The 21,802-nt window shown below is 50.0% G+C and overlaps 8 protein-coding genes across 8 annotated transcripts; 7 read left to right on the top strand and 1 right to left on the bottom strand.

The window, feature by feature from the left end:
* Positions 1-157: 157 nt before the first annotated feature.
* On the top strand, positions 158-1,177 carry NIT3 (putative hydrolase). The gene has a single exon (XM_019128685.1). It carries the CDS (start codon positions 198-200, stop codon positions 1,083-1,085), a length of 888 nt encoding a protein of 295 aa, XP_018985532.1. The 5' UTR covers positions 158-197; the 3' UTR covers positions 1,086-1,177.
* A 1,892-nt stretch (positions 1,178-3,069) lies between these two features.
* Positions 3,070-4,530, top strand: PUT1 (proline dehydrogenase; the record flags this gene model as incomplete). The annotated part of the gene is made up of 1 exon (XM_019131746.1): positions 3,070-4,530. One exon carries the CDS (start codon positions 3,070-3,072, stop codon positions 4,528-4,530), a length of 1,461 nt encoding a protein of 486 aa, XP_018985531.1.
* Positions 4,531-5,138: 608 nt separating this feature from the next.
* BABINDRAFT_35825 (peroxiredoxin family protein) lies at positions 5,139-5,672 on the top strand (the record flags this gene model as incomplete). Its single annotated transcript, XM_019131732.1, has 1 exon — positions 5,139-5,672. The coding sequence occupies one exon, from the start codon at positions 5,139-5,141 to the stop codon at positions 5,670-5,672; it is 534 nt and encodes a 177-aa protein (XP_018985530.1).
* A 2,865-nt stretch (positions 5,673-8,537) lies between these two features.
* Positions 8,538-10,115, top strand: BABINDRAFT_35535 (uncharacterized protein; the record flags this gene model as incomplete). Its single annotated transcript, XM_019131722.1, has 1 exon — positions 8,538-10,115. One exon carries the CDS (start codon positions 8,538-8,540, stop codon positions 10,113-10,115), a length of 1,578 nt encoding a protein of 525 aa, XP_018985529.1.
* A 742-nt stretch (positions 10,116-10,857) lies between these two features.
* BABINDRAFT_129816 (uncharacterized protein) lies at positions 10,858-12,954 on the bottom strand. Its single transcript, XM_019127027.1, has one exon. It carries the CDS (start codon positions 12,816-12,818, stop codon positions 11,151-11,153), a length of 1,668 nt encoding a protein of 555 aa, XP_018985528.1. The 5' UTR covers positions 12,819-12,954; the 3' UTR covers positions 10,858-11,150.
* A 95-nt stretch (positions 12,955-13,049) lies between these two features.
* YCF1 (ATP-binding cassette glutathione S-conjugate transporter) lies at positions 13,050-17,666 on the top strand. Its single transcript, XM_019128684.1, has one exon. It carries the CDS (start codon positions 13,116-13,118, stop codon positions 17,592-17,594), a length of 4,479 nt encoding a protein of 1,492 aa, XP_018985527.1. The 5' UTR covers positions 13,050-13,115; the 3' UTR covers positions 17,595-17,666.
* A 667-nt stretch (positions 17,667-18,333) lies between these two features.
* HOG1 (mitogen-activated protein kinase) lies at positions 18,334-19,443 on the top strand (the record flags this gene model as incomplete). Its single annotated transcript, XM_019131738.1, has 1 exon — positions 18,334-19,443. One exon carries the CDS (start codon positions 18,334-18,336, stop codon positions 19,441-19,443), a length of 1,110 nt encoding a protein of 369 aa, XP_018985526.1.
* An 870-nt stretch (positions 19,444-20,313) lies between these two features.
* On the top strand, positions 20,314-21,690 carry BABINDRAFT_35437 (kynureninase; the record flags this gene model as incomplete). Its single annotated transcript, XM_019131715.1, has 1 exon — positions 20,314-21,690. One exon carries the CDS (start codon positions 20,314-20,316, stop codon positions 21,688-21,690), a length of 1,377 nt encoding a protein of 458 aa, XP_018985525.1.
* Between the last annotated feature and the right edge of the window lie 112 nt (positions 21,691-21,802).

Here is a 21,802-nt window from a genome sequence, read left to right as displayed (position 1 = left end):
GGGAAATTCAATCTCTTGGGCGAGAGGATCTCGAACGGTTGCAGCACAGATGAACGGTAATCACGTGAACACAGGTGGTTTTTGCACGACATGTGACTTGATGTTTTCCCCGCAGAGACAAACGAGGAGTCAACTACACAGTTATCAGCGACCATACCTACAGCCCCCATACGGTCTCACAAACACGCTCATAAACAATGTCTGCTGCTGCCCCGTTATTAGCAAAGAAGTTAAAGGTTGCATTATTGCAGTTGGCCGCTGGTGCCAACAAGGCTGCCAACTTGAAGAAGGTGGAGGAATACGCCACTCAGGCTTTGTCAGCCCACAAGGATGTTGATTTAATCATGTTGCCGGAGTGCTTCAACTCCCCATATGCCGTGGAAAAGTTCCGCGAGTACTCTGAACAGATCCCACAGGGTGAAACAAGTCAGTTTTTATCTGCATTGGCCAAGAAGCTCAACGTTATCATCGTGGGTGGTTCCATTCCGGAAATCGAAGGCGATAAGGTGTACAACACTTCCTTGACTTTCAATGCAAGCGGCAAAATAATTGCTAAACACCGCAAGGTCCATTTGTTTGATATTGACATTCCCAATGGCATTACCTTCAAGGAGTCTGTCACCTTGTCTCCTGGTAACAAGGCCACTAGTTTCCAGTTGCCGGCGTTTGGCCAGGTTGGGTTGGGAATCTGCTACGATATCAGATTCCCAGAGCTTGCTGCTATCTCTGCCCGTAAGAATAATGCCTTTGCCATGCTCTACCCGGGTGCTTTCAACACCACCACTGGCCCTTTGCACTGGCACTTGTTAGCCCGCGCCAGAGCCATCGACAACGAAATCTTTGTTGTCTTGTGCTCCCCGGCGAGAGACCCAGACCCTTCCGTGTACCAGGCCTATGGCCATTCCTTGGTGGTTGACCCGTACGGAAAGGTTATCGCAGAAGCTGGCGAAGGGGAGGAAATTGTCTACTGTGAGTTAGACCCGGAATTGATTCCTAAGGTCAGAGAGGGGATTCCAGTTACCTTCCAGAGGAGATTTGATGTGTATGACGATGTTGGTGTTACTGCTAAGGTGAGTGATCTTTAGCGTGTGTGTTTGGCCCCTCAATATCTCTATTTATGAGCTTCCCGCAGTCCAATGGCAGTGTAGAATGGATTATAAGTTTGTGTATTTATCTTTCACATATACGCACTGAAGGTATATTAATGAGTAGCAAGGATAGCCAAGTCTATCTTGGTGGCCCCAACTCGGCATGAAGAATAGGTTGAACGTATCCGATTTCTGCTCTGGAACGCATCAGATATTGTACTAAGGGGCTATACTCGGTCGTTTCGGATTCAATTTGAATTTCCAACGTACCTCTTGGGCCGCTGACTACGCCTATTTACCTAGAATGTACTACATAAATGAATTAAGGAGAAAAGAAGATAAAGGGAGCAAGAAAAAAGGAGAGTTGATAAGGCGCATAAGGAGTATATATCCTAGAACATTCTCAGGATGGTCAGCGCAATCTACAGTAAGCGAAATAATAACGCACTTGCTGATACCTGCCTCAATTGAAACGAACCCCCCCCACAGGAAACCTAAATAAGCCACGTTTGATATGCAGAGTTATATTCCAAGTCACCTGTTCGAGTCACTGGTGCTGCTACGGTTAATCTAACCATGATTCCCCCGCCAAGCCAAAGCCATTTTGCAGTATCAGTGTCTTTCTTTTATTTAGAGAGCCTAAGCGAACTTTGTGGCGCACCATTCGCCTGTCTCCAAACAGCTAACCCTTAACCAGCTAATTTTTAAAGTTCGTCCTTAATTAGCCGATATTTGAATAGTACACCTTTCCTCTGTAATATTGCGCCATATTACGGGACAAGCGGACTGCTGACAGATCGGCAGTGCCTTACCGCTCAAGGTAAATGCCGTTGGCCCGTTATAGCTGCACCAACTAGCGCACCCTTTTTCTGACCAGGTCTTCCATACTTCACGGGCATGCTCGCTTAGCCGCACGAACTGGTTTTACCCGATCGCATAAAATACCCGCAGGGAGGACACCAATCGGAGAATTTAGCAGGCGTCCCGTGAACAAGGCACGTGCATCGTGCCTCGGGTATCATTTCTCTCTTTTTTTTTTCCATACAGCAAGGGCGATATCCTGGAAAAAACAAGCGGCAAGTGCTTTTCGCGCATCGCATCGGAGCTTATGTCCCGTTGGCCTCTCTTTCACCTGCACTTAAGAGCAATAAACGCCACGAAAGCGGAAAATTTAGCCACACGCCGGGAAGGCTACGCACGATAGAAGGCCATTATCCATGAGAATGGCTTTTTAAAAGTACGTCCTCCAACCACGAGCCCTGTGTACCTAACAGGGGCTACTCGGGATAAATCAAAAGAACTGAAATTGGGGAGCCTCGGGATGGCTTACCGGTGGATGGAAGACAGCCCTTAGCGTACACCTATGCCCGTCCATAACCGATTGCTTGTAAACCTCGGTTTCAGACCCACATGGATAAAACCGATATGTCAAACTGTCCTACGAGGGAGCTTTGTTTTCCGTGCAACGTTGTGGCACGAAGCCTCAAATTCTAATTGTGTATTTCTGTCTGGTGTGGATCTTGAGCGTGCTTGCCTTTCAGCTCGCTAGTGCCTGTCAAGGAATTTTTTTTCTCGCTCGCCAGTACCTATCTCCAGTTTTTCTCCGCGGCTGCCGCGTCCCGCCCAAGCCCTATCGCTAGCTGTGACTACGGCGTTGACGGGTGAGAGATGCACGGCTGCCACACTAAACTCGCACCCACTTATCGTTCACTGCGCAGAGTCACTGACACTGACACACAGATAACCATGTCAGGCTCTAGTGTGGACGTAAGTTTTCGGGACCACGATTCCTACTGTGCATACAATATGCAACACAACAGCCATTTTTTGCACTTGTATACATTTTGGCCCCCTGTCCTGGGTACGAATATATAAACGCCATGACTCCGGGGTTTATTTTAATTGCACACCTCTTTCTTACTTCATCTGATTATAATACACACAACAGCCATAAATAAAAAACCTATACACATTAGTCATTATGCAAACCACTCGTCTTGCATACACAACGGCCAGAGCCATCCCGAGAGGCCGACTTGGGCTCCACAACTCTCCGTTGGTCTTCGGTACCAGATCGCTCCAGCAGGCTTCCAACAGAGGCATTCACACCAAGCCAGCGGCCAAGGCCGTGGCGACCTCCATCCCGAAGCAGGACGTTGTTTCTGACGACCCAAATGCGTACCTTGCGACCTTGAAGACGTCTGAGTTACTCTCCTACTCCATCATCGGTATGGCTACCTTGACCAAGCCGATCTTGAACCTTGTGATCAAGCTTTTCCCATATGTGCCAATGTGGGCCATTAAGGGTCTTGTCTACAAGACCTACTGCGGTGGTGAGACCATCTCCGATGTCATTGCTACCGGCCAGCGCTTGCACCAAAGAAATATCAATAACATGATGATTTCCTTGACCATCGAAGGCTGCGACGGTGACACCGGCTTTGAAGCCCTGTACATTGTCGACGAAACCAAGAAGTCTGTCACCGACATCTTGGTTCCCCACATGGTCAAAATGTTGAGCGAAGCCGCGCCATCTGAGATCAACTCTATTCCGGCCGGCTACGTCGCCTTGAAGCCTACCGGCTTGGTTAAGGACGCGGCCAATGTTTTGAGACACTTTGATCAACCATCTCACTCCGCCCGGTTCGAGGAGTTGGTGGCCAACTCTGCTGCCATCATCGACATTATCTACAAGAAGAACGTTGAGTTGAGCAAGGCTTATCCCGAGAGAGTCTCTCCATTCGTTGTTGGTGTCATTGACGCCGAGAGATTCGAGTTGCAGGAGGGTGTCTACGAGTTGCAGCGTCGTTTATACTCCAAGTACAACCCTGTCAATAAGCCGGTTTCTGTCGTCGGTACCATCCAGATGTACTTGAAGAACTCTATGGAGATTTTGACCAAGGACATGGCCATTGCCGAGAAGGAAAACTTCCGAGTCGGTGTCAAGTTGGTCAGAGGCGCGTACATCCACTCCGAGCCCGACAGAAACGTTATCCACAACACCAAGGAGGATACCGACAAGAACTACGATGCCGGCATCGCATTGGCCATCGACCAGATCTTGACCAACAAAAACAAGCAGGCTTCTACTATCGGCCACTTGGTTGTTGCCTCCCATAACGGCGACTCTCAGTTGAAGGCTACCGAATTGATCAAGTCCTACTCTACCACAGACTCTCTCACCTCCGTCCAGTCTCAATCCCAGCAGTCTGGTAATATTGCCTTGGCTCAGTTGATGGGTATGGCCGACAACGTTACCTACGACTTGATCAACAAGCACGGCGTCAAAAACTTGATCAAGTACGTCGCTTGGGGTCCAGCTCCACAGACCAAGGAGTACTTGTTGAGGAGATTGGAGGAAAACGGCGACGCCATGAGAGCCGATTCCGGTTGGGGCTTGTTGAAGGGCTGTTTGCAGGTTTTGGGCAAGAGAGCCTTCTAAGCAAAGACGGTTAATGATTATGATATGAATGCACGCTATAGTTGCTAATAGAAATTAAATATACATGTACAAACTATAACAGGACATCTGATTTCTTCAGCTAGACACCAGGGCGTAGACTTGCCGTGGGACAAATGAAACACAATTCCGACGAATTCACCCGAAGGGTTCTAGGCCGTTAAGAAAAATGATGAGAAACGGTGCTAGACGGGCTAGGAGAGTTTCAAGTGTTACGCTTGCTCATAAGTGGCGTGCTTGCCATTTGGGGGTTGGCAGTTACCACACAAAAGCGTTACGTTGTAATCACTAATTCGGGGGTTTCCATCCGAAACATATCCGGTCACCCTTCCTTCCGAGCCTTTGACACCCTTCACCCATTTTTATATAGCCAAGGCCTCTGTGTGTACCCCCCACGCGCCAGGGCTCGCACTTCTCCGAACGTTATTGTATTACCCCACGTGATGTCCGTTGTGGAGAACTTGCTATCGCGGGAACCCACCTTCCGCATCGCCCCCTGCTCGAGAATTGCGGTCCGTATCCTATTTAACTTCTTATTCCGCCCATAGGTAATCTCAATTTCTTCCCAATTCCTCATACCTATCAAAAAAATGTCTTCTACTTTGCAATCTGGCGAAAAGTTCCCTTCCGGTGTTGTCTTCCAACACATTCCTCTCGACGCTCAGTCTTCTCCTTTGGCCTGCTCCCGCCCAATTCCGTTCGATTTTGACGCTAAGACCAAGGGTAAGAAGGTTGTGATTGTTTCCGTTCCTGGTGCCTTCACTCCTACCTGTACTGAAAACCACATTCCAGCTTTCGTCGAGAACTTCAGCAAGTTGACTGCCAAGGGTGCCGACTACGTGATTGTTCTTTCCGCTAATGATCCCTTCGTGCTCAACGCGTGGGGTAACTTGCTTGGTGGTGGCAAGGTTGACCACCCAGAAAAATTGATCTGGGCTTCTGACGGTAACGCCGAGTTTGCCTCCAAGATCGGGTTCGGTCTCGACTTGACCTCTAAGGGTATGGGCCCAAGAACCGGCAGATTTGCCATCATCGTTGATGACGGTAAGGTTGTCTACTCCGAAATCGAGCCAGCTGGGGGTGTCACTGTCTCTGGTTACGACGCCGTCTTGGCCAAGTTGTAGGCAGACTGGAGCTGCTGGAAATAAACATGTATGGAATGAAATGTAGACCGTGGGCGACTTTTGAAATTTAGATTGTTAAAATTGGTAGGCATCGAGATTAAACAGGTCTTGGTCATTCGGGGGTCTCCTGTCTAGCCAGGATTGATATGAATCAGTTGTTGGCGCAGCAAGGTTACGGATTCCGTAGACCACAGTCCAATGTCCGGATAACCTCAAAATTGGTCTCTCACAGGTATTAGGATTTAAACTAATGGAATTGATTGGATCCGTTCACGAACAAAAGTCTAAATGATATCCTTCGACTAATCGAGGTAGTTTAGAACAAATAGCGTAGACACGGCGTAGCTGGAGTTTATTATTGGCGCCGTATGGAAAGTATGATCGATCACGTTTGGATTTTAAAGAGGAAACCTAGAAGCTAACCTGAGCGCTTCAAACTTGTGGCAAGAACTCCTCACACTCTAGTCTTACTTGCGAGTAACGCAATGTGTATACGTGTTTAACAAGCGACATGAATGTAGACCAACTGCGAAAGAGAGAAGTAAAGCAGACTTTATGTGGCCTTTAACAGTCGGCCTGACTAGTCAAATCATTCTGGATGGCTGTCTATAGCTTTGGCAAGAGCGGTCAAGCCGGTAAGAGTGGCTTGAACTTTTTCAGCAATGCCGCGTTACACAGAGACGACGATGGTGGAATTATTATAAGCAGGAACTGGGGAAACGCCAACCGAAGGGTCGCTAGGTGGTGATGAAGGTAGACGTCACCAGAGGTGTGTATACGACGGATGTGGTTAGACCCGAAAGAGGGGAGTAAATTTAGATAGATAGGCTGGCATTTATAACATCAGGCAAGTATCGGCTCCTCTGACACCTCTATGACAATTTATTGCACCATAGGTCACCAGTTCCTAGTATCTGTTTATAGTGTATCCTATAGTTCCAAGGCATTGTCTAATTAAGGAAATATAGAGGCGTCCGCTTATGCGCGGATACACGTCGTACCAACGTAGACCGTACATAGGGCAGCCCCTAGTCTCCAGCCTTGCCATATAGTTCTATCGCAATACTAGGGGTAACTGGGCTGTATAACTCCGTGTAGGTTATAACATGTTCCCTTAAATCCATGACCACAACCAATTCGTGAAACCTTCCCTGTTTGAGCCGTCCTAGCTCATTCCAAACGTAGATACATGCATACGCCATCGATGGATGACGCGTCGTATGGCCTTAAACTCCCCACACCGTGATAGATAAGAGAAGAGGATATATATACAGCAGATAGGTGACGCCATTCTGATATATGAATGTCCCATTCCTCGAGATGATTCTGTACTCGAGGATAGACTCAAGGAGAAAAAATGGCATTTGCCAGACAAAAGCCAGAGTTAGTCGTCAGTCTCGCTACGTGCAAGAGGATACGCAAATGGCGACGCACCGTCATATGGCCATGCAACGGGCGGAAAATGAACTGCACGGTCACCGGGCTGCGCATGAATATCAAAAGAAACTGTGCATCGAACCGAGACAAGACTTTTATGGGCGTATCACGCAGGCCAGGCCCCAAGATTCATCGAGCAGCAAAACCATAGAACACGTCTATCTTTTAGGCATTGTATGGTAGGTCACGTGCTTATATAGTAAGCGTCAGACTAATGCAAGGGTCGCGCCTGGGGCGTCTCATCGCCACCTCCTGTTAGTGTCACACGTGACACGCAACGTGACCGTTTTTGACATACTGTTGGGTAGGCTTACAGAGCAAACCGCGCTGCGGACGAGTACGACTTTGGGACTCTCAGGACACTGAACGGGCACACCTCAGGGGTATTAGTACATTTGGAGCAACCATTTACATCTACACCTTGACCCAGGATACACGTTAGAAACCCGACCAATCGCTTCCGGAACTTTTGTGGCGTTTATTTCAGAATCTGATCCGCTTTGCGCTTGCATTTATCTGAACACCAGTGACATCTACTGCTTATCACACACATACGTGCTATTACGTGGCATCAGTACCCTTTAATATCATTTGCCACTGCACGTTGGCGTACCGTGTTTCTGTTTGACACATCATATTTCGCAAGCTCCGCTGCTTACCTGACAGAATACGGTACTGGCGTCTGATTCTACATTAGATTTTGTCAGCCATTCTATTTACTCTCGTCATTGGCACCTGTCGTCTGTTACTTGCTGCGTTACTAGTCATATCACCCTCCAGTGTCTCTGAAGCCTTATGGTCGCTTCTAACAAACTTGTCACTAACCATACTGCAATGAGCGATAGAACAAATCCCCCGCGCGACTCGCCTCTGAAAGCCAAGGTCACATACGCAGACCCCAGCGCCGTCAAGGTGCCAGTATTTTCCCTTGCGCGGCGCATTCCGTCGTCCACCACCAGCACATACGCGAGACGGACTAATGAGGAGCCGGTGGTACCTCACAACAAGGTCAAGCGCATCGTTCGCGTCACAAATGCCAAAATCGATGCTAATGCCAATGCTAATGCCAATTCCAATGCTAATACCAAAGCGAAAGCCAATACCATCACTAATGCAAATCTCGCGAATACCAAGCCAAATTCCGCGAACACAACATCTAAAGAAAATTTCGTCAACGAAAATGCCGAAAATCCTACCGCGAATGCCAAGCACGCGATCAATGCAAACACAAGCGTCTTAGCTGCTATGTCCGCAAAAGCTTCGTCAGACACGTCAACCGTCAGTAGCCATTGCTCGCACACCTCCACATCCACCGCCACGTCCATTTTTTCAGACCTCACACCCGCTGCAGTGGTCTCCAAGCGTGCGTCCATCCAGATCCGCAACCTCCCCATGACGCCGCGGCTCCATCCTCAGAACGACTCCTCCATGGTGTTTGCACTCTGTGTAGTCGACTTCCACCACATCCGTGGTCCCGAGATCCAGCACTGGATCTCACCCGACGGTGACGATAAATCCGCATTATTCCCGAACTTGCCCTTCCAGGCGCTCCCCGACGGGTCCCATCTCTTTGCAGAGCTGTTCACGCAGTTCACGTTGCTCTACGACTACGAAAACGACTTTTCCCCTGCCCCGCTCGACCCCGACTACGACTTTTCCACCGTCAACACTTTGTTTGGTTGCGGGTGCATCCGACAGATCCAGAGCCTGGAGCTCGCGGCACTGGCAGATCTCACGCGTTCCGTGGTGCAAAAGGCGGTAGTGGTAATCTCTCGGCAGCCGTTACTCAACACGATCAAGGATAAGCTCCGCATCGTCACCAACTCCTACTTCGACCAGCACGACTTTCTGGACGTTCTGGTGTTGCAGAGCTTGCTTCACGACCTCTTACTCGTCCACAGGAGCACTGTGGACAATACAGACTACTACATGAACCTCAACCTCCGCATGTTCCTCCTCCGGTTCAAGCAGCGCTTCCTCGTGGTATTCAAGTTGCTCTTGCTTGAGAAGCGCGTGATGATCTATAGCTCGCGCGACGACTTGATAGACTTCGAGCTTAACTTGATTTCGCTCGTGCCAAACCTCATGGGCAATCTCCAAGACTCGGGCTCGCCGCGCCTCCACAACTTGTCGGTCAAGGAACGTCTTCGCAAACCGTCGTCGCTCAACACGAACGACCGCACGTCAATGCTCCGCTTCTACGGTTTACCGCTCCAGATCTTCAACCGGGGCGGTTTCTTCTACCCTTACATTTCGCTCCAGCAGCTCGACGATTTGTCTAATGAGCAGTCCAAGTTCTACATTATTGGCACCTCCAACCAGTTGCTCCGCGACCGCAAAGCCACGCTTTGCGATGTGATCATCAACCTTGACACCAACCAGCTCGAGTTCCAGGATCCCGCGCTTGAGGCTGTGTTAGGCTTGACTGTCAACGACAAGCGCTTTGCCGACGACTTGGTCAGCCAGACTGCCAAGAACTTTCACCGTCTGACCACCCAGTACCTCGGCAGTGACGACTACATCCGGTGCCAGCTCGAGGAGTACTTGCTCTCGCTCCTCCTGACCGCCAAGTGCAACAGCTACATGTCACAGTATGGCATTCCGCCGCCGGGCTTTGAGTATAATGATCGGTCTGGGAACTTGGCGTTGTTCAACGAGCAGTTTGTCACCACCTGGATGGCCACCCAGAACTACGCCATTTGGAATGCCACCGCTGACGACTTTGTGTTTAATTTCCTGGAGCCACAGCATGTGGGGATTGAGACTGAGACGGTCGGATTTCTTGATAGAATCAGCATGTCCAAGTTTGACATCGTGGAGGCCCAGCGCGCCGAGGCGGCCGTGGAAAGAAAGGAGAAGCCAGACCGCAGCCCAGGGTCGGATATGGAGACTTTGACGGAGAGTGCGAGCGCCGTGAACTTGGAGGAGGCAAAGGTGGAGCCCGCTACGGCAACGGCAGCCACGTTTATCGAGAGCTGGAGCAACTGGGCTTTCAAGGGGACGTAACCGTCCAACAGCAATTCAGCTTCCGTCAAAATATCCCCGACAGGGACATTATTCTAGTACGAGATATTACCCTGAATTGTGTCTGACTTTATCTCGCAACTGTACACTCCAAACTATATGACTGCTTCTGTATCACATGCTGATCTGAGAGCATGAAGCATTGCTCACTCATTGTCGTGCAATCCGGTATTGCTCTCGCCTCGTACACCGCCGTCATTTGTGTGTTTTTCCCCACACCTTTGATACCTCTTGTTACCAAACATCTGGTATGTTATATATTCATCGCCATGCTTCGCATCCTTTTGTTATCTCCAGGAGTTTGAAGAGCTCTTTCATTTATTCCTCGTCGTTTTTGATTAGCATTATCTTCGTGCCGTGCTTGATATATATTCGCTCGGTGCTTAGACCCAGTTTCTGTTTTGGTTAAAAAAAAAGTTTTAGTTTTCATCTCTTCACTAGTCCTTGTTTTCTCCGAATCATTGATTGCGGCCGTTTTTTATACGTTAGTATGATCACGGTAGACATAGGCCTTAGCGCTTGTAGAGGTGTTAACAGCATGTACGCTGTTATATCTACACACCCCTCCATCTGAATTAACGCCCGGAGTTGTGACATCCACATCTAGTGGATATACTCGATAAGATACCGATTATGCTTAGATAGGTTTAATGAACTCTATCGTTGACGCACGGATTTTTGTACGGATAAATCATTTTTCTTTCACCCCTGTAATATTGGGTTATATCGTCAATCTTAAAAATGAGACCATACAGTAAAGCGGTAATAAATACTGGAGGCCAAATGTACAACTGTAGGTCAAGATTTCTGAATCACAAATATTTCAAACAATGACTGCTTCATAGGAATATCTCACAGGGGAACTCTTTGTCTTCCCGACACATCTTACCGGCAGATAGTCCAGACCTTTCAAGTAAATCTATACTGTGAGATGGATGCAAACCAGATCTCAGATAAGTAGGCCATAACGGACTTTCACCTTAGTGTTGCCCAGGCTCCGACCTCCTAAGCTCACCCCTAATCTTCAAACACAACCCCCACTAGCTCCTGATCGGAAGGAAGCACGGTAATCGGAACAGCCACGTTCAACATAAACCCGCTCAAATCACCGCTGTCCACAAACAACGTCCCGTTGGAATCGTCTCTCGCTAGCTTGTACACCGATCCATCCTTTTCCAGACTCAAGAGCACAAACTCAAACTCCAACTTCCAGGAAACGTCTACAACGTCTGACTGAAACTGTGAGGTCGCTGCTAGCGGAACATGGACCACTGCGGCAGCCTGCTGGCAGTCAAGCGTGTTGAGGGCCACCGAATCGACGCACGTTTTGTTCTGCTGCGACGCCGTGGGGCTGCTGGAGGATGGATCTGCCAAGTACACCGACCGGATGTCCTCCATCAAGCAGAGCGACACTACGAGCCCGGACGTCTTCCAGACGGGGGTGTCCTTGCTGAAATCTACGAAAACTTGGATATCCTCACCAAGCTTAACCACCGCCTTTCCTAGCGTCACTGTGGCTATCGGCACGCTCTTCCGCGAGATCTTGAATTTGCGTTGGCTACGGCCGATCTGCGGAGACAAACCGGCAACCTCCGTATTCTGAACATCTCCCACTGCTAGGTTGTCTGCGAGGAGAAAGATGCTCTCGCGAACGGTGAGGTGTGTCCCGTTTGGATGGACCTCGCTGATGGATTGTCTTCTGGAGTCGAGTTTCTTTAACTGAGCGAGAAACTCTGTCTTGCGCTCGAGCTCCGCCTGGCTCTCAGTCTCGGTGGCGCTATTTTTGTGCAACGCCTTGAAACTGGGCTTGCGGTGGGACTTGATCTCTGTGATAGTCGCTTCGTCCCTCACGACGATGATGGGATCCATGAGCGTGTACTGAGGCTGGTTGCCCCAGCGGTCGAGCCACGGGTGAAGTTTGAACGGGAAGAAGAGCGATTTCCTCACTAGCAGCGCATCCAGTGAGCCCACAATCACCTGGTATGACACATCCACCGCGCCCCCGTGGTACGTTGGTGGAATATCCTGCGGCAAGGCAGTTTTGAAATGGAAACTCCGGGTCTCCCCAGGATGCAACGTAATCTCTGTGAAGAGAAGTGACTGAGGCGAGGAAAACAAGGGAATAATGTTGCCCTGGAGAAACTCTGACGTTGCCACGTTGTTTCGGTTGGCAAGTTCGTCGCGTGAGGAAAAGAACGGCTTCGGTGCCCGCGATACCTCCAATCCTGTAATCCCCGCCATTCGACCCCCCACAATTGCTTTTTTCTGCACCGCTTCGAATGGCTCGGGGTTCATAATCTCTTCATTAAGGGAAAGGTTGCCAAAAAGTTGGATGTATCCAAGAAGAATTGTTTCTGAAAGGTCTTCATCCTCAATCGTTTCGATCTCCCTTTGCATAAGTAGGCGTTTGGCGCTGGAGAATTGCATGGAGAGCCGGGTACCAAACCATGACTCGGCCTTTGCATCTTCTTTGGTCGTGGTGATGGAGGCCACATCTTGGGTGGATCCGGAATCTGAGCCGTTTCTGCGGATATCAAAGTCGTCAAACGTGGGCAGGAGGACGTTCTTAAAGCGCACAATGAGCGAAAGCTCCTCCTTGGCAAACACCGGCGATGTCTCGTAAACAACCTCCACGCGCACTTTCTTTGATAGCGGTTGTTTAAACACAGTGTGGCTGTGCGACATGAGGAGGGTGGGTTGCACTTATGTCCCCCCTCTAGTGGGGCGGTGAAGAGTAAGTTATAACTTCAGGTGGAGTCGTGCAAGGCAAAAGGTGTGCGGTTACAGGATTACCTAAATAGGAATGTGCAGGATAAAGATTGACTCCTCCCCATCACCTGCAGACAATTGTGTGGCTTACAAATACTGCAGCTCAGCTCTATGGGACACGCCGGCGTCAGATAAAACTGGATTTGCCGTCCGCATTACTTCTTCTTCGTCTCGCACAGTTGTTTAAACATAGATTACGCCATGGAGTTTTCAATGGCTGCTAACAGCACTCTCCCAGTGCCACTGGCACTTTTTGCCTTGTGTTCCAGCGCCGAGGGCTGGGGTCCAGTCTCGCAGTACCACGACTTCACCCCGTGCTTCGTCGACGGGCTTGTCAACGCCGCTTCCGGTTTCTTGCTCCTTCTCGGGGCGACCCAGGTTGCACGGATGCGCGTGGCTAAGCCTTGGTATCCGTTTGTCAAAGACTTTTACTTCTACCTTAAACTCTCCCTCGTGGCTTTCCAGGCTGCATTGTATGGCGGGTTGGCGGTTTTAGCCGCTCCTGGGTCTATCGTGACCCCCGTTTTGGCGATTATTTCCCTCGTTGTTGCTTTTGCCGCCCACTACTTGCAGCACAACAAGCGTGTAGTGTCCTCTTCGGTCCTCCTCACCTACTGGTTCCTCTCCATCGTGTTTGGTGCCTTCAAGTTGGTCAACTTCTGGATGAGAAGCGACCTCAACGATGCGTTCGTGGCCCAGGCGTTGCTCACGGCAAATGCTCTTGTTATCCTCATTGTCGAGCACACCTCCACCAAGAAGGCCGCGCCTCGCGATGTGGTGTTCCAGAAGCTCCTCGCGCGTTTGTCTCCATACGAAAAGGCCGATCTCTTCTCGAAAATCACCTTCACGTGGATGACCCCGTTGATGCGCAAAGGCCACGAGCAATTTTTGACAGAAAAGCACCTTCCAACCCTTCCTAAGGAGTTGCAGTCGTCCACCAGCTCCACCCTCTTCACCCTGAACTACTACAACGACGCCCACAAGCCAAAGATCTCGCTCACACGGGCGTTGCTCAAGTCCTTTGCCCAGTCGTTTCTCCTCGGTGGTGTGTTCAAGGCTATCCAGGATTGCCTCGCCTTTGTCCAGCCACAGTTGTTGCGTCTCTTGATCAAGTTCGTCACCACCTACACCGATGATAAAACGCCTCAAGAGCCGCTCATCAAGGGTTTGGCCATTGCCGGCGCTATGTTCGTCGTCGGAGTGTGCCAGACCGCGGCCCTTCACCAGTACTTCCAACGCGCCTTCGACACCGGGATGAAGCTCAAGTCGTCGTTGATCTCCACCATCTACCAGAAGTCACTCAAGCTCTCGAACGAGTCCAAGGGGTCGAAGAACACCGGCGATATTGTCAACTTGATGTCCGTGGACACCCAGCGCTTGCAGGACCTCACCCAGAACCTCACCATCATGTGGTCCGGGCCGTTCCAGATCATCTTGTGTCTCGCTTCGCTCCACTCTTTGCTTGGAAACGCCATGTGGGCCGGGGTCTTAATCATGGTCATCATGATCCCGTTCAACGGCTTTTTGGCCAGGATCCAGAAGACCCTCCAGAAGCAGCAGATGAAAAACAAGGACGAGAGAACTAGACTCATCTCCGAGATCTTGAACAACATCAAGTCCTTGAAGCTCTATGGCTGGGAGGAGCCGTACAAGAGCAAGCTCAACTATGTGAGAAACGAGAAGGAGCTCAAGAACTTGAAGGTCATGGGCATCTTTCAGGCCATTTCCAACCTCACCTGGAGCGTTGCACCATTCTTGGTATCTTGCTTCACCTTTGCGTTGTTTGTGACCATCAACAAGGATACGCCGTTATCCACCGATATTGTGTTCCCCGCCTTGGCGTTGTTCAACTTGCTCTCCTTCCCGCTTGCCGTGATTCCAAACGTCATCACCTCCGTAGTCGAGGCCTCCGTCGCTATCTCGCGTTTGTCCTCTTTCTTTGAGATGGAGGAGTTGCAGATAGATGCAGTGCAGAGAATTCCTACCAAGGCTGCCAACGTAGGCGACATTTCTGTCGAAGTCTCCGGTGGTACCTTTTTATGGTCCCGCGTCCCAACCTACAAAGTGGCTCTTTCTGACATCAACTTCATTGCCAGAAAGGGTCAGTTGACCTGTGTCGTGGGAAAGGTTGGCTCGGGTAAGTCCTCATTGGTACAGGCGATTCTCGGTGACTTGTACAAGTCGCAGGGTACGGTGGTCACCCATGGTAAGATCGCCTACACCTCCCAGGTTGCCTGGATCATGAACGGTACCGTCAAGGAAAATATCTTGTTCGGTCACAAGTATGACCCGGCGTTCTACCAGCAGGTCTTGAAGGCCTGTGCTTTGACTGTCGACTTGCAGATCTTGCCAGAGGGCGATGCCACCGAGGTGGGTGAGAAGGGTATCTCGCTTTCTGGTGGACAAAAGGCCAGATTGTCCTTGGCCCGTGCCGTGTACTCCCGCGCCGACATCTACTTGCTTGACGACCCTTTGAGTGCCGTTGACGAACACGTCGGAAGACATCTCATCGATCACGTGCTTGGGCCAAACGGTTTATTGTCCCACAAGTGTAAGATTTTGGCTACCAACTCGATCAGCGTCTTGGAGATTGCTAACCACATCAGTATGGTTTCCGGCGGCGAGATTGTGGAGTCAGGTACCTATATGGATGTTTTGGCCAAGCCGGAATCCCACTTAGCGCAGTTGATCAACGAATTTGGTAAGAAAAAGAGAACCGGTGCTGCCGAGTCCGTTATCACCACTAGAGCTGGTACGCCGGATAACGTGAACTTGGATAACTTGGAGTCGGACGTGGCTTCCTTGGTCGATGGTGTTTCCTTGAGAAGAGCCTCTCTTGCGTCGCTCCGATACCACGACGACGAGGAGGAAGACGTGGAGCAGCAGAATGGAGCTTCTACTAACAAGTACGAGTTCCGAGAACAGGGTAAGGTCAAGTGGGACGTGTACTTTGCCTACGCCAAGGCCTGTAATCCTCAGTGGGTCATTCTCTTGTTATCATTTATGGTTTTGTCGATGGGTGCTTCTGTTAGCGGCAACTTGTGGTTGAAGCACTGGTCCGAGGTAAACACCGAAAAGGGCTACAACCCACACGTTGGTATGTATTTGGGGGTCTATTTTGGTCTCGGGTTCTTGGCTTCGAGTTTGACCTTGTCCCAGACCGTCATTTTATGGATCTTCTGCTCCATCCAGGGCTCCAAGTACCTTCACAACGGTATGGTCGACTCCGTGTTGCGGGCGCCAATGTCCTTTTTTGAAACCACGCCTATTGGCCGTATCTTGAACCGTTTTTCGAACGATATCTACAAGGTGGACGAGATCTTGGCACGTGTGTTCTCCATGTTCTTTGCCAACTCCGTCAAGGTTTTGTTTACTATTATCGTTATTTGCTTCACCACCTGGGAGTTCTTGTTCATGGTCTTGCCATTGGGGGTTTTGTACATATACTACCAACAGTACTACTTGAAAACCTCCCGCGAATTGAGAAGATTGGACTCTGTCTCCAGATCGCCGGTGTTTGCCCACTTCCAGGAAACTTTAAACGGTGTGTCTCTTTTGAGAGCCTATGGCCAGGAGGAGCGCTTCAACTTTTTGAATGAATCCAAGGTTGACCGCAATATGCAGGCCTACAACCCTTCGATCAATGCCAACAGATGGTTAGCAGTCAGATTGGAGTTTCTCGGGTCTTTGGTCATTCTCGGTGCTGCTGGCCTCTCCATCATTGCGCTCCCATCGGGTAAGATCACCGCCGGTATGGTTGGTTTGTCTGTTAGTTACGCCTTGCAAATCACGCAATCCTTGAACTGGATTGTCAGAATGACCGTCGAGGTTGAATCCAACATTGTGTCCGTTGAGCGGATTATGGAATACTCTGAGTTGGTTCCGGAGGCCCCGGAAATCATCGAGTACAACCGTCCACCTGCCAACTGGCCGCGGCAAGGTGCCATCAAGTTCAACGAGTACTCCACCAAGTACAGACCGGAGCTTGACTTGGTTTTGCGCAAGATCAGTTTGGAGATCAACCCAAGAGAGAAGGTGGGGATTGTCGGGAGAACCGGTGCTGGTAAATCCTCTTTGACCATGGCCTTGTTCAGAATCATCGAGTCCACCCACGGGAATATCGAAATCGACGGCATTCGTACCAGCAGCATTGGCTTGTCCGATTTGAGACACAAGTTGTCGATTATCCCACAGGATTCGCAGGTGTTCGAGGGTACTATCAGAGACAACTTGGATCCTACGGAGGTGTTCTCTGACGAACAGATCTGGAAGGCCTTGGAGTTGAGTCACCTCAAGCACCACGTGTTGACCATGGAGCAGGACGGAGAGGGCTCCGGCTTGCACGTGAAGTTATCCGAAGGTGGATCCAACTTATCCGTGGGTCAGCGCCAGTTAATGTGTCTTGCACGTGCCTTGTTGATTCCTTCTGCCATTTTGGTGTTGGACGAAGCCACCGCGGCGGTCGATGTCGAAACCGACAGATTGATTCAGGAAACCATCAGAGACGCGTTCAAGGACAGAACAATCTTGACCATTGCGCATAGATTGAACACCATTTTGGACTCTGACCGTATCATTGTCTTGGAGAAGGGTGAGGTTGCCGAATTCGATACCCCAGCGAATTTGTTGAAGAAGAAGGAGTCCTTGTTCTACGCCTTGTGCAAGGAGGGTGGGTTTGTTAATGAAGAATAGGCCGAAAGTTTAAAGTGCTTTTAGTATAGATTAAGTATGTTGTTGAAAATAAAAGGTTTGTAAGCCAAAATCGCGTATCTAGGTGAGCCAATCGAATCAAGTTTACCCATCGCAGGTTATTGATGAAAAATACGGCTTATCTCTCACCAAAATGTTCCCAGAGACACTAGCGAAGGGTTTTCTCATCCAAAGCTCTAGAACAATTTCTTGTGTACATCATTGTGCCTTTCATACCTTTAAGTTATATGTTATGCTTAAAGACTCAACGGTTGACCGTTTCCGGTGGGCAGCAGGGGGGTGAGGTCACGGAATCATCCTCCACACTGTTATCTATAGCACGTGACCAAAAAACACTATCTAAGGGGTTTTATACCAAAACAAGGATACCTAACCCTACTTCCACCACCTCGTATCTCAGCTTTCATCAACCACGTAGGTGTCACCCAGATGGAATTCTAGGTAAACAAACAGAAATCATATATATATTGCATGCCAGACACCATTCATTGTAAAAAATTGCCCTGGTACCCAAGACACAGGGTATCTAAAGCGTCGTGTACCGAACAACAGAACATGCCCCCGCGCCATGACGTAGCGCGCACCAGCAACAACCCGAAAAATCCTGCCGAGACGTATGGTTTAAACTAATCCCCTCTTGTACTTACTCCATACATCGTTACGCAGGATTTATTCCCTCTCGGCCTTGCTTATCTAACCCTCACCGCTCACTTAACGCACTATGTCCGACGGAGATTTTACCAGATTGCAGATCTTTGGCACCGTGTTTGAGATAACTGGCCGCTACACGGACTTGAACCCCGTGGGGATGGGGGCGTTCGGATTGGTGTGTTCAGCCAAGGACAAGTTGACAAACCAAAACGTGGCGATCAAGAAGATCATGAAGCCGTTCTCGACCCCGGTATTGGCGAAGCGCACGTACCGTGAGTTGAAGTTATTGAAACATCTCAGGCACGAGAACTTGATCTCGCTCGACGACATCTTTCTTTCGCCATTGGAGGACATTTACTTCGTGACCGAGTTGCAGGGCACGGACTTGCACCGCTTGCTTACATCCCGGCCGTTGGAGAAGCAGTTCATCCAGTACTTCCTCTACCAGATCCTCCGCGGGTTGAAGTACGTGCACTCCGCAGGGGTTATCCACCGCGACTTGAAGCCGTCCAATATCTTGATCAACGAGAACTGTGACTTGAAAATCTGTGACTTTGGACTAGCCCGCATCCAGGATCCCCAGATGACCGGCTACGTCTCTACGCGCTATTACCGCGCGCCAGAGATTATGCTCACGTGGCAGAAGTATGACATCGAGGTCGACATGTGGTCTGCCGGGTGCATTTTCGCGGAAATGATCTTGGGCAAGCCGCTCTTTCCGGGAAAGGATCACGTGCACCAGTTCTCCATCATTACCGAGTTACTAGGCTCACCGCCGGCCGATGTCATCGACACCATCTGCTCCGAAAACACGTTAAAGTTTGTCCAATCGTTGCCCCACAAGGAGCCGGTTCCGTTTGCGGAGTACTTTGCCAGTAACGAAATGGAGCCAGAAGCGATTGACTTATTGGCCAAGATGTTGGTGTTTGATCCGAAGAAGCGCATCTCCGCGGAAGAGGCCTTGTCCCACCCGTACCTCCAGCCGTACCACGACCCGCTGGACGAGCCGGTCGCGGGTGAGAAGTTCGACTGGTCGTTCAACGATGCAGATTTGCCGGTCGATACCTGGAGGGTCATGATGTACTCCGAAATCTTGGACTTCCACCACGTCGACAGTGGCCAGATCCAGGCCCAGCTGGAGCAGTTGCAGTACCAGCAGATGCAACAGCCGGCACAGTAGCAAGAGTTTATATGTAATTTTATCATCCATAGAACGGTGTAGGATGCAGGCGCTTTCAAAGGGGCGTGGGAGTGAGTGGCCGGAGTGCTTCGAGAAAATATCAATCCTGGGAAGCGTGGCTATGTGGTGTTTCCAGTTGTCGGAAGTATGATTCAATGGTACTGTTTACGTGAAACGGGTCTTTATGCTTGACATCTAGTAGGAGGTCCGAATCAGGCGGGCGTGGTGGTGAATGGCCTTTAGCATGGGCCGAGCACCATCGTTGCCAGGCATTCCATGAAATTGATGAAAGACTCCTTAATACTGGTACACCAACGGCCCATGGATGCATTAGTTGGCCCCCAACGGACAGAAGGGTCTAGAGCGTTTTTGGAAGCTTGACTGCTGCTCTAAGGCCTCTATTCAAGGAGGGTTGGCAATGTGCGCCTCCAATACCCATTGATAAACAAGAATCACCAGACTCATTTACTAATCCATAGCTTATTTGATGCACTCCCCTTCAGTATACTTCCCCTGTCTATAGAAACTAGTGAAATTGCCCAACAAACCCTGCCGACTCATCCCACAGACTTAGGAAGGAGAGGATGAGGATTACTTGCACACTTCCACTGTCTAAACTGTAATTGTACAACCTAGATGAATATCATCTTATTTATATATCGGAAAATAATATCAGCTTATACCTGTAACACTATATTGGCCATTCAAATAATAACCTTGGTCGTTTAAATAAACCCACCATCCTCTTAACTCCGTCCGTGCAGCCGCGAAAATTCTCAACATCTCGGCTCAAATCTTCTTCTCAAACCTCCTCTCAAATCTCCGCTTCCCAATTGACCTCTTTTTTTTTTTGCCAACGTCATCACTACCATGTCTTTACAGCAAGCACAGATACTTGATGCGCGTTTTGCCACCTACAAACAAGACTTCCACGTGCCTACATTGGGGTCGTTGGACATTTCAAACCCTGCGTATGATCCCGCGGTAGAGTCCATCTACTTCTGTGGAAACTCACTTGGGCTTATGCCCAAGGCAACGCGCCAAGCGGTGATGGATGAGCTCGATGCGTGGGCCACACGCGGTGTGGAATCGCACTTCCGCAACGCGCGCACCACCGACTGGGTCGACGTTGACTTGCCGCTCCTCCCGCTTCTCGCGCCGCTTGTGGGCGCGCGTGTGACGGAGGTTTGCGTGGCGGGTACGCTCACGGGCAACTTGAACTCGCTTGTAACGTCGTTCTACCGCCCGCAGGGAAAGAGGACCAAAATTTTGTTTGAAAAGGCCGCGTTTCCGTCGGATTACTACGCATTTTTGAATCAAGTGCGCTTGCGCGGCTACGACGCATCACACTTGGTGCAGCTCGCGCCGCGGGCGCGTGAGTATGTGCTCCGCACCGAGGACATCCTTGCCGCAATCGACCAGCACGAGGCCGAGTTGGCCTTGGTGTGTTTCTCGGGGATCCAGTACTACACCGGCCAGTTTTTCGACATTGAAGCCATCACCAGACACGCCAAAGCCAAGGGGATTACCGTCGGCTGGGACTTGGCCCACGCGGTCGGCAACGTCGAGTTGAGCTTGCACGACTGGGATGTCGACTTTGCCGTCTGGTGCTCATACAAATACTTGAACTCCGGTCCGGGTGCCATTGCGGGGCTCTTTGTGCATGAAACACACACCAAGGGCAAAGGCACGGACTTTATTCCTCGCATGGCGGGCTGGTGGGGCAACAATGCGAGCGAACGGTTCAAGATGTTTGAGAAGTTCGAGCCAATTGAGTCTGCCTTGGGCTTTAGACAGTCAAATCCGAGTGTGACCGATGTGGTTGCCGTCAAGGCGTCCTTGGAGTTGTTTGCGCGTGCGGGAGGAATTTCCACTTTGAGGGAAAAGGGGGTGGAGCTCACCAATTTCTTGGAAAAGTTGTTGCACGTATCGAAGCATTATATCACGCCAGATGCGTCGTTTGACGAAATTTCCACGCCGTGTTTCACGATCATCACGCCTGTATATGTGGATGCTCGTGGCCAGCAGTTGTCGCTTTTGTTCTTCCCGCACCACGATTCGCGCGCGCAGAACGTCATGGAGCGTGTGTTTGCGTACTTGAACGGGTATGGGATCATTGTGGATGAGAGAAGGCCGGATGTGATCAGAATCGCGCCGTTGCCGCTTTATAATACGTTTGAAGAAGTCCACTACACTGTCAGACGGTTCAACGAGGCGTTTGACAAGATTCTCGCCGGGGAGATCTAAATTGATGGACTTGTGCCATAGCTTTGATGAACGGCTATAGATTTATTGCCTGTATTCCATAGCATCGGCTCTATATCTTGGACTGTTAACCATATGTTTATTAAATGGTGAG

The sequence above is a fragment of the Babjeviella inositovora genome (genome assembly GCF_001661335.1).
Source record: "Babjeviella inositovora NRRL Y-12698 unplaced genomic scaffold BABINscaffold_5, whole genome shotgun sequence".
NCBI classification, from domain to species: Eukaryota; Fungi; Ascomycota; class Pichiomycetes; order Serinales; genus Babjeviella; species Babjeviella inositovora.
This window is presented reverse-complemented; position numbering and strand designations above follow the sequence as displayed.

What these genes read in the sequence shown, in the direction of transcription:
- NIT3 (XM_019128685.1), top strand. Translation starts at nt 198, where the DNA reads ATGTCTGCTGCTGCCCCGTTATTAGCAAAGAAGTTAAAGGTTGCATTA.
- BABINDRAFT_129816 (XM_019127027.1), bottom strand. Translation starts at nt 12,818, where the DNA reads ATGTCGCACAGCCACACTGTGTTTAAACAACCGCTATCAAAGAAAGTG.
- YCF1 (XM_019128684.1), top strand. Translation starts at nt 13,116, where the DNA reads ATGGCTGCTAACAGCACTCTCCCAGTGCCACTGGCACTTTTTGCCTTG.